We start from the raw sequence: 11,579 nt of genomic DNA on the forward strand, positions 1-11,579 counted from the left end.
CGAGTTCTGGACCTCGGGGTTCTGCAGCTCCGACGAGTCCTGGGGCTCTGGGTCCGGCAGCTCCGACGGCTCCTGGACCTCAGGGGTCGGCAGCTCCGACGGGTCCTGGGGCTCTGGGTCCGGCAGCTCCGACGGCTCCTGGACCTCAGGTGTCGGCAGCTCCGACGAGTTCTGGACCTCGGGGTTCTGCAGCTCCGACGAGTCCTGGGGCTCTGGGTCCGGCAGCTCCGACGGCTCCTGGACCTCAGGGGTCGGCAGCTCCGACGGGTCCTGGGGCTCTGGGGTCGGCAGCTCCGACGGGTCCTGGACCTCAGGGGTCGGCAGCTCCGACGCGTCCTGGGGCTCTGGGTCCGGCAGCTCCTGGACCTCGGGGGTCGGCAGCTCCGACGGGTCCTGGGGCTCTGGGGTCGGCAGCTCCGACGGCTCCTGGACCTCAGGGGTCGGCAGCTCCGACGCCTCCCGGGGCTCGGGGGTCAGCTGCGGGTCACGGGGAACGGGCGTCTGCCACAGCGCCGGCGGGTTTCGGAGGGTTCCGAGGAACAGGCGGCTCTCCTCCGCCTGTGCCCGCCCCATCTCCTCTATCCGGGCCAGTATCTGGCCCAAGCTGCTCATCAGCTCTTCCTCCTGGTCTGGCTCCCTCCCTTTCAGGCACTGGGTCCTCAGGGGCCCCACGTTGGGCTCCAATGTAGCAGGCCCGAGGCCGCCACCCGTGGGCCTCCCTCTCCACTCTCGAGTGGCAGCTTTTATAAGGGTGGCCTCGGCTGCTGAGTGATTGCCAATCACCAGCAGCCGAGGCCAAATCAGACACAGCTGCCACAACACCTTTTCCGACTATATCTGGATTAAAACACAGATTAGCACTTCAGTGGCACTTAGATAGCACTTACTTATGGTACTTTTGTAGTTCGACTATGTTGAGGAAATGTTACTTCCTGTATTCTTGTTGTTCTTAGTTTGTACTCTAGGTTGAAATGCACTTATTGTAAGTCGCTTTGGATAAAAGCGTCTGCTAAATGACATGTAATAATTCCTTCTGGTCACATGACATCTTTCACTCTTCATCACGACAGCATCTCAGTCCTCAGAACAACGATCACCCACAGGAGAGAGATTGTGTTTCTTTACTCCAGTTGACAAGCAAACCGAGTCGGTCCGGAAGCTGCTGAACAACGAACATCCACACGACGTCATCGTGTTGCATTCAGACAGTTAGTTAAAGTTGAGTTAGAGGTGAGATATACAACTTGTTACACAAGACTGAACCTGGTTACATATACATATACATATATATATTGTGGATACAGAGATTGTTGTACAAGTTTATCGCACATTTTCCTTCCACATAACACAATCCATTGTTGAATTATGTGTCCGTGTCGTCCCAGTTGAATGAACGTGTTTGATTGCTGCTGCAGGGCGAGTGAAGCGGCTCGAGGACACAAGAAAGAGAAACAAAGTTTTATTTCAAATAGAGCAGACAATCTGTTTTCAACCCATTTGAATAGAAACACAGCAGAAAGGTTCTAATGTCCTTTGGTAGATTTTCCCTTTACAGCCCATTACATAATATTAATATTAATAATAACTACAATATATTTTCACACGAAGAGCAAAACACAACAATACCCAAAGTAGACACGTGATTACATTAAAGAAGGCCAGTTGAGTGAGAAACAGTGATGTATAGTATAATCATAATAGAAATATTAATCATAACTCCTATTTCATATTGAGAGATTAAATACGTTTCAAAAGATTAGTTTAAATCATTGGCAGCAAAAAAAGAGACATTTAAAATTCACAATAAAGTTAGTAGGTAAATATGCAGAATAATAAGTAGGTTCACAAAAGAACCTCAAATCAAACATCACTCCAAGTCTCATAATATCTCATCAGATTAAAACATCAAGTCACACGATTACTCAAAACCAAACACCTAAATATTTAAAACCTAAACCACACATTTCAAAGAATGTCAGAGTTCACTGTGGCTGAATGATGATTGATTTGTTAACAAGACTCATAATCAGCTGCAGATGGAGAAGGGAGTCTAAATAAAGTCAAATATGATGAAACCAAAACAAAGGTTTGTGTATAATATTCAATAGTGATCCTCATTAGTCTAAAATCATTTGTTTGTGGAGAGAAATGTGTCTAGATTTGTTCTCTGCGGTGCTCTCTAACCCTAACCCACCTCCGTCTTCATCATATGATCAACCAGCCTGAGGCTCAGGGAGCGTCGGCTTCCATGTTTTTGTGAGTTTTACTCTTTATTTTCCCAAACGGCTTCATTCATCGTCTTGATGTTCTCCTCCGAGGCCGGCTGGTCGGCTGGTCGGCTGGTTGGCTGGTCGGCCGGCGCCTGTTCCACGGGCTGTGAATAAAGACAAAGGTACGTCAGTCACCAGAGCAGTGCTGAGTCAACAGTCCTGAAGCAGAAACTCATTGAGGAATAATCATTCAAACAATGTCTCATTGCATCTGTCCGTCCTGCAGAGGGATCCTCCTCTGCTTCCTCTCCTGAAGGGTTCTGACCTTTCTCTCCTGGTTGTTTGGGAGTTGTCAAAGGTCAAAGGTCAGGGATGTAAAGCACTCTGAGGCAAATTTGTAATTTGTGAAAATGGGCTCTACAAATAAACTGAATTGAAATGAATGTGAAAGTGAAAGAACATTGGTTGATAAAACAAGTTCTTAGAGACCTTGAAGTCTTGGACTTTAGTTCATCGTTATTCTCTCTTTGCTCTTCCATCTAGAGACTAAACTAGATATCAATTGATAAAGAGAAAAGAATCAATAGCAACTGGGAAGCAGTAACTCCAGCCTCGTGGCTAACTGGCACATTTACTGAAATGTTGTTATGAATGTGCACTGTCCCTTATTAAATAAAACCAGTAGAAAACAACAAATAATATATCCAAGACTCGTAACATGACATAGAGCCCTCCACAGTGCTTTAAATACATCATGCTATGTTCAGCAGGTGCAATAGACGTCTTACCTCAGGGCGTGGCTGTTCTTTGGGTTTGCACCAGGCGTCCATGCACCTCTGGGCGTTAGTCAGACTGGTTGCATCAATATCAATCTTCTTACAGTAAACCCTGATCCGCTCCTCAGAGAAGCATCTTGGCATGTACATGGATGTCTGACCAGAATGAAACATGAGAGAATAATTACACAAATGAATACAGACAAGCCAACGCCACGAAAGGATTGACATTAAACCGTTGTGGTCATTGCTTTAGTTCTGACCTTGTCCTCGGGGAGTTCTACTCCGGTTTTTTGGTCGCTCTTTGAGTAGAACCTCATCTTCTTGATGGGGTCGTCGCCTCCCTTCCCATAATTCATTTTAACGACCTAAAAGAGACAGAAGACGGACGCATGCTTTTACTTTCACATGTTATGCCGATGTAGAGCTCACAAATTCAAAATGATAATCCAAAAATTCTGAAGGCAAAGTGAAATTAAGACATGAAATTATTATTTTAGCCTATAAGGTTTGGACTGCCAATGAATAATGAAAGTGTTATTATTATGTTTCATACTCTAATATGAAAAAACTCCCCATAGAATAAGAATAGTGGACATTTGACTGGAGCAAAAGAAAATGTTGTGAGTTGTTCAGGTTGTTCTGTAAAGTGTTGCAGCTCGCTGAGAAGAGAGCAGACGAGTGGCTGGCTAGTTAGCTAGTTAGCTAGTTAGCTAATTAGCTTATTAGCTAGTTAGCTTGTTAGCTAGTTAGCCTGTCTCTCTGTGGAGCGATGAGTGAGACGGAGGGACCGTTGGACCCAGCTGTCCTTCTGGCTGCTGATTGGCTCATTTACTATAACCTGTGTAGAATTAAAGCATGGTGCAGTTATCGAGCTAGCATGCTAGTTCCCCCGTGCTAGTTCCACCGTGCTAGTTCCACCGTGCTAGTTCCACCGTGCTAATTCCACCGTGCTAGTTCCACCGTGCTAATTCCACCGTGCTAATTCCACCGTGCTAGTTCCACCGTGCTAGTTCCACCGTGCTAATTCCACCGTGCTAGTTCCACCGTGCTAGTTCCACCGTGCTAATTCCACCCTGCTAGTTCCACCGTGCTAGTTCCACCGTGCTAGTTCCACCCTGCTAGTTTCACCGTGCTAGTTCCACCGTGCTAATTCCACCGTGCTAGTTCCACCGTGCTAGTTCCACCGTGCTAGTTCCACCCTGCTAATTCCACCGTGCTAGTTCCACCGTGCTAGTTCCACCCTGCTAGTTCCACCGTGCTAGTTCCACCGTGCTAGTTCCACCCTGCTAGTTCCACCGTGCTAGTTTCACCGTGCTAGTTCCACTGTGCTAGTTCCACCGTGCTAGTTCCACCGTGCTAGTTCCACCCTGCTAGTTCCACCCTGCTAGTTCCACCGTGCTAATTCCACCGTGCTAGTTCCACCCTGCTAGTTCCACCGTGCTAGTTCCACCGTGCTAGTTCCACCGTGCTAGTTCCACCCTGCTAGTTCCACCGTGCTAATTCCACCGTGCTAGTTCCACCGTGCTAGTTCCACCCTGCTAGTTCCACCGTGCTAGTTCCACCGTGCTAGTTCCACCGTGCTAGTTCCACCCTGCTAATTCCACCGTGCTAGTTCCACCGTGCTAGTTCCACCCTGCTAGTTCCACCGTGCTAGTTCCACCGTGCTAGTTCCACCCTGCTAGTTCCACCGTGCTAGTTTCACCGTGCTAGTTCCACCCTGCTAGTTCCACCGTGCTAGTTTCACCGTGCTAGTTCCACCGTGCTAGTTCCACCGTGCTAGTTCCACCCTGCTAGTTCCACCGTGCTAGTTCCACCCTGCTAGTTCCACCGTGCTAGTTCCACCGTGCTAGTTCCACCGTGCTAGTTCCACCCTGCTAGTTCCACCGTGCTAGTTCCACCCTGCTAGTTCCACCGTGCTAGTTCCACCGTGCTAGTTCCACCCTGCTAGTTCCACCCTGCTAGTTCCATCCTGCTAGTTCCACCGTGCTAGTTCCACCCTGCTAGTTCCACCGTGCTAGTTCCACCGTGCTAGTTCCACCCTGCTAGTTCCACCGTGCTAGTTCCACCGTGCTAATTCCACCGTGCTAGTTCCACCCTGCTAGTTCCACCGTGCTAGTTCCAACGTGCTAGTTCCACCGTGCTAGTTCCAGCGTGCTAGTTCCACCCTGCTAGTTCCACCGTGCTAGTTCCACCGTGCTAGTTCCACCCTGCTAGTTCCACCGTGCTAGTTCCACCCTGCTAGTTCCACCGTGCTAGTTCCACCGTGCTAGTTCCACCGTGCTAATTCCACCGTGCTAGTTCCACCCTGCTAGTTCCACCGTGCTAGTTCCACCGTGCTAGTTCCACCCTGCTAGTTCCACCGTGCTAGTTCCACCGTGCTAATTCCACCGTGCTAGTTCCACCCTGCTAGTTCCACCGTGCTAGTTCCACCATGCTAGTTCCACCGTGCTAGTTCCACCATGCTAGTTCCACCGTGCTAGTTCCACCGTGCTAATTCCACCATGCTAATTCCACCGTGCTAGTTCCACCCTGCTAGTTCCACCGTGCTAGTTCCACCATGCTAGTTCCACCGTGCTAATTCCACCGTGCTAGTTCCACCGTGCTAATTCCACCGTTGTACACAGGTTGCAGAAAATAAGAATGTCCGTTCTGCTCAATAGAGAAATGTGTGTGTGTCTCTGTGTCCACTGATACACACAAAGAAAGGAAGGAAGGAAGGAATGGAAGGAAGGAAGAAAGCCAGGCAAGGAAGTAAGGGAAGTAAGGAAGGTAGGAAAGAAAAATAGAAAAGAAAGAAGGAAGCCAGGCAAGGAGGCAAGGAAGGAAAGAGGGAAATATATATATATATATATGTATATACGTTCTGCTCTATAGAGAAATGTGTGTGTGTCTCTGTGTCCACTGATACACACAAAGGAAGGAAGGTAGGAAAGAAAAATAGAAAAGAAGGAAGGAAGCCAGGCAATGAGGCAAGGAAGGAAAGAGTGGAAATATATATTCGTATATACGTATATATATATACGTATATATATATACGTATATATATATGAATATACGTATATATATATATATATGTAATGCTGACGGATGTCGTGATGTTTTCAAATGTAAATAATCAGAACATTTCACACTATCTTCTATAACCAATCATGATCCAGCAGCATAACGATGGAGCGAGCGCTGCTCAACACCTTGAATGTGCTTCAATGTCGAAGGCGATGGTTTTGTCATGATTCTCGAGGATAAACCCTCCTCAGACATCTCTTGTGAGTTTTAATTATGACGTATATACCACATGAATTACAAGTAATTATACTAAAAACTCACGTGAACTACAAAGTCGTCTTTTGTCAGTCCGTCACCCTGACAGGCTTTAGCCAATTCCTTTATCCATTCAGCTTCCATGGCCTTGGAGAGAACAGGTGATGAGTGGGACAGATTCTTAATGAATGCAACTATACATACTAGAGTATATATTACTAGTATTAGAAAATAAGCTATACATATTAGAGTAGATATTACTAGTATTAGTCTAGAAACTATACATATTAGAGTAGATATTACTCGTAATAAGATGAAGGAAAGTGAAAGTTATTAGACGAAAAAACTCACCTTTTCACCTTTTGAATTAAAGTCATTCTTCATGACCTTAGGGAGGGATAGAAGGAGATGAGAGAGACAAGACATTGAAGATTAAACAAATGTTATGGAAATGTAATGTAATGTAAATGTAATGTAACGTATATGGAATGTAATGTAAATGTAATGTAACGTATATGTAATGTAATGTAAATGTAATGTAACGTAAATGTAATGTAAATGTAATGTAACGTAAATGTAATGTAATTTAAAGTAACGTAAATGTAATGTAAATGTAATGTAATGTAAATGTAATGTAATTTAAAGTAATGTAAATGTAATGTAATGTAAATGTAATGTAATTTAAAGTAACGTAAATGTAATGTAAATGTAATGTAATGTAAATGTAATGTAACGTAAATGGAATGTAATGGAATGTAAATGTAATATAATTTAAAGTAACGTAAATGTAATGTAAATGTAATGTAATGTAAATGTAATGTAATTTAAAGTAACGTAAATGTAATGTAATGTAAATGTAATGTAAATATAATGTAAATGTAATTTAAAGTAATGTAAATGTAACGTAAATGTAATGTAAATGTAATGTAACGTAATGTAATGTAAATGTAATGTAACGTAAATGTAATGTAAATGTAAATGTAATGTAAATGTAATGTATTGTAACGTAAATGTAATGTAACGTAAATGTAATGTAAATGTAATGTAACGTAAATGTAATGTAATGTAAATGTAATGTAAAGTAAATGTAATGTAACGTAAATGTAATGTAATGTAGATGAAAATGTAATGTAATGTAAATGTAATGTATTGTAATGTAAATGAAATGTAAATGTAATGTAATGTAAATGTAATGTAATGTAACGTAAATGTAATATAATGTAAATGTAATGTAAATGTAATGTAATGTAAATGTAACGTAAATGTAATGTAATGTAAATGTAATGTAGATGAAAATGTAATGTAATGTAAATGTAATGTAATGTAAATGTAATGTAATGTAATGTAAATGTAATGTAATGTAATCTTGTCTCTTGGTTCTCAGTCTCTGTCAACAACAACACAACAATCATCACACAACTGCAGGCGCCGGTTGCATAAAAGTCTTTGTGGAGTCACAGATCAAACCGAGTGATTAAACCCAAACACACAAACATGCCTCATTTCCACAGTTACTCCTCAAACATTGGTTTTCTTATCAATGTGTGTCCGCTTCAGCAGAACAGAGCCACGGTGATGGTTCAAATGTAAAAAGGAAAGTCAATCAAACTGAAGAAATGTGTCCTCTCAAATTATATTATTGTACATTATCCTAAAAGACAATCATCATAATTGGTATATTAATTATTGTAGATGTTTGGTGAGGTCACAATGACCTCGGCCCACCAAGGTCTAATCAATTCAATCTGATTTCAAGTGGATTTGAGCAACACATTTTAAAGAAATTCCCTCGAGACATTCCTAATCTAACATGAGACTGTGGCCGGTGAGCTCAGTGACCCTGACCTTTGACCTTCTAATCAGTGCCAAATTTGAAGAGATTCCCTCGAGGCGTTCCTTAGATACCGTGTTCATGAGAATAAAGTGGTATTATATAATTATATTAAATTCATCCTGAACCTTGAAGTGAGATTTGTCTGAGGAAAACATGTGTTTCGTAGTTCTCTCTCCTGAAAGGTTTAGGGAATCAACCTGATCCTGTGGGGTCATGGGAAAAGGTCACGAACCAATGACTTGAGGTTATGGTCCTGGACAGGCCAAACCAATCGGCCACCCAGTAGAGGGGTGCAGACTAAAGGGAGCCTTCGGGGGTTCAACTTCCTCTGGAGAGGAAACAGATGGCCTTGGGGATCGGGCGTCTCTGCGGGTGAATATACAGGAGGTGGTTGAACCAGGACGGCAGCATTCATACGGCACTCTCATCCGGAGGGTCCAGGGTTGTGCTCCACTCAGCTGGGTGTTTTCATGACTTATTTGTTTGGTTGACTTACTTATTCACTTGTTTGTACCTGGCTCACACTTGATCATTGTGAAAATGTTACTATATAATAAAGTGTGATAAAACCCCCGTGCTTAAAGTACTTTGGATTTCTCACAAGGCAACGGAAGATTAATTCCACCGCAAATTGGCGACGAGGATGGGATGGCCGCGCAGAGGCATCAATATAAAATCATCCTCAACCTTAAAGTGAGATTCACTATTTCTTTTTGGATTTGCTCCCTCGGCCTTTGGCCTCTGTGCCTTTAAAAAAATAATTGACAACAGCAAAGGTCACGTGTCCTGGTCAACAGGTCTGAATGTCATACAGACACACACTGCCACTGGTGCGTACCTCGGTGGGCTTTACTTCACCCAGGAACCTGTAGTGCTGTCGGGTGACGATCTTCTCGAGAATCTTCTTAGCCTCGGACAGCTTTTTGTTGGAAGAGTGGAGGATTCGTCCAAAAACATCATCTACAGGGGAGTTAGCACCAAACAAAGAAAGGTCACAAATTAATAGTTGACATCATAATCTGAGAGGCACAACTCAAATAAACAAGCCGAACTCAAGCGTCCAATAATACCGAAGCAAACACGAGCTCTCAGGCACCGACCTGTGAGCTTGGTGTAGGCCTCCATGTCATCTATGGCTGTGGAGAGCGTCAACAGCTCCACCACCGAGCCTTTGATCGAGCCTTCGATCTTGATGTGCTTGTCTGCTTTTGAAAAGGCCTCCGTGATCCTGAAAAATCACATCATCGTATATTTTTTAAACATAATTTTTTGGGGGAGGGAATTGTGAAGCAAAGGCAAGCGATGGTCATACTCACATGGCCTCGATGATGTTGCTCACTTTGTGCTGGTAGGCTCTGCTGTGGAGAAGGTATCTCAAGTGGAACAGGTCGTACAGGTTTTCCACCTCCTGCAGAGAGCATCGCTTAGGCTTTAGTCACAACTGGTAAGAATTGATTACGGTTTACAGTTTTTCTCGATTGATTCCACACAAAAACTGGAACTTATAACACAATGACCACAACCTGTAACTCATGTGCCAACTCCCTAAACCAAGTCTGCTAAACTATAAGCACAAGTATCTGCTTTAGACACAGATTTTAATTGTTAGCCACACTTTCTTCAAAACACTAAACACCATCCTCTCTACTTTGCACACTTCATCAATGCCACAGCCTCCTTGTGTCCAGACAGAACACACTGCTGTTCAATTGGCAAAACTTCAATTTCCACGGCTGTTGTGCAATTTGGAATCAAACAATATAAGGGCCACAGGTGACCTCCTGATTTGAAGAAGAATGGATGAAAACATGGAAGGTAGAGGAGACCAGAGAGGCAGAGGAGTATTTTTTGTGTCCTTTTTTATTTACACTTTTCTTTCTTTTTTTGTTGACTGTAGTGGTCTATTTTCTATTGTTTGTTCTGTGAAAAAATTAGAAAAAAGAAAGAAACATTTTTGTTGTATATTTGTGTTTTATATTTACCACTGGACATGAAAAGGCATAATGCTCCTGATAAGGCCTTCATGCTGGTGTTTTCCCATTTCATAGTGTTTTCCATTGAGCACATCAGTGTTCAATCGATGCTTAGAATGTCTACTCATATAATGGACTGTGTTTGTCATTTGAAAACAAAGTTGCATTTTGCAGGAGATATAAAGGGTTTTGCATTTTGTGTGAGTGGTTTTGGGATTTGTGTTTAGAGTTTTGAGAAAACGAGGCATGCTTTCAAAAAATGTGTTTCCAGTAAAATCTGATTTTTAAAAAGGCAGAGTCCATGGGGAAGTATATTATGGGTCCATATGTTGAGTTTGTGAAATTTAAATCAATACTTTATCTGTATGAACATTTTTATGAGTGTGATTCATGTCGGGATTTAAAACATATTTACCCTAACCACAGTTATACAAGTCACAGTTTCACTTAACCCGTGTGTGTGTGTGTGTGAGTGTGTGTGTGAGTGTGTGTGTGTGAATGTGAGTGTGAGTGTGTGAGTGTGTGAATGTGTGTGTGTGAGTGTGAGTGTGAGTGTGTAAGTGTGAAAAATACAATTGTTTATTTCCTAATTATTTTAACTGTGTTTTTATCTAAAGTTAGGATGGAGTAAGGAAAATAAACACATTTCAGCTGATTAGACTTTTTTAGATAAATAATAGTGAAAGAAAAGTGATATTCTGACGTCTGTCGTGGTGACATGATGACTGTTGGACCTGAAACCAGTTCAGTGATGAAGAACTGATCCAGAAACAAGAAACGGCAAAAGGCTTCACCTCGTGTCTGGTGCAGATCTGCTGTCGTCCATCCACTTCACAAACACGGGCAAAGTGAATGAAGCGGAGATGATCAAAGCTGGACTTGATGCCCAAGTGGTGAGCATCCCTGAGAAGAGAGGGAGGACACATGAGAAGAAGAAGAGGCAGAAGAAGAAGAAGACGAAGGAGAAGAAGACGAAGAAGAAGAAGAAGTAGAAGAAGAAGAAGAAGAAGAAGAAGAAGGAGAAGAAGAAGACGAAGAAGGAGAAGTAGAAGAAGACGAAGAAGTAGAAGAAGTAGAAGAAGAAGAACAAGAAGGAGAAGAAGAAGTAGAAGGAGAAGAAGAAGAAGAAGTAGAAGAAGAAGAAGTAGAAGAAGAAGAAGAAGAAGAAGTAGAAGAAGAAGAAGAAGTAGAAGAAGAAGAAGTAGTAGAAGAAGAAGAAGTAGAAGAAGAAGAAGAAGAAGTAGAAGAAGAAGGAGAAGAAGAAGTAGAAGAAGAAGAAGTAGAAGTAGAAGAAGACGAAGAAGTAGAAGTAGAAGAAGTAGAAGAAGAAGTAGAAGTAGAAGAAGAAGAACAAGAAGGAGAAGAAGAAGTAGAAGAAGAAGAAGAAGAAGTAGAAGAAGAAGAAGTAGAAGAAGAAGAAGAAGAAGAAGAAGAAGAAGAAGAAGAAGAAGAAGAAGTAGAAGAAGTAGAAGACAAAGTAGAAGAAGAAGAGGTAGAAGAAGAAGAAGAAGACGAAGAAGTA

The 11,579-nt window shown here is 42.6% G+C and overlaps 1 protein-coding gene across 1 annotated transcript in view; it reads right to left on the reverse strand.

The window, feature by feature from the left end:
• Positions 1 to 1,443: 1,443 nt before the first annotated feature.
• The window catches only part of LOC130198916 (deoxynucleoside triphosphate triphosphohydrolase SAMHD1-like), a 32,401-nt gene continuing 22,265 nt past the window's right edge, over positions 1,444 to 11,579 (reverse strand). Inside the window, exons 6-14 of the mRNA XM_056422023.1 lie at positions 10,852 to 10,960; positions 9,401 to 9,492; positions 9,185 to 9,312; positions 8,923 to 9,044; positions 6,602 to 6,637; positions 6,317 to 6,397; positions 3,250 to 3,354; positions 2,999 to 3,142; positions 1,444 to 2,374 (exon numbers count right to left, since the gene is read on the reverse strand). Coding sequence (XP_056277998.1) covers positions 2,264 to 2,374; positions 2,999 to 3,142; positions 3,250 to 3,354; positions 6,317 to 6,397; positions 6,602 to 6,637; positions 8,923 to 9,044; positions 9,185 to 9,312; positions 9,401 to 9,492; positions 10,852 to 10,960 — 928 coding nt within the window. The 3' untranslated portion in view covers positions 1,444 to 2,263. The remainder of the gene's footprint in view (positions 2,375 to 2,998; positions 3,143 to 3,249; positions 3,355 to 6,316; positions 6,398 to 6,601; positions 6,638 to 8,922; positions 9,045 to 9,184; positions 9,313 to 9,400; positions 9,493 to 10,851; positions 10,961 to 11,579) is intronic.

This window comes from Pseudoliparis swirei, chromosome 9 (assembly GCF_029220125.1).
Source record: "Pseudoliparis swirei isolate HS2019 ecotype Mariana Trench chromosome 9, NWPU_hadal_v1, whole genome shotgun sequence".
Taxonomy (NCBI): Eukaryota; Metazoa; Chordata; class Actinopteri; order Perciformes; family Liparidae; genus Pseudoliparis; species Pseudoliparis swirei.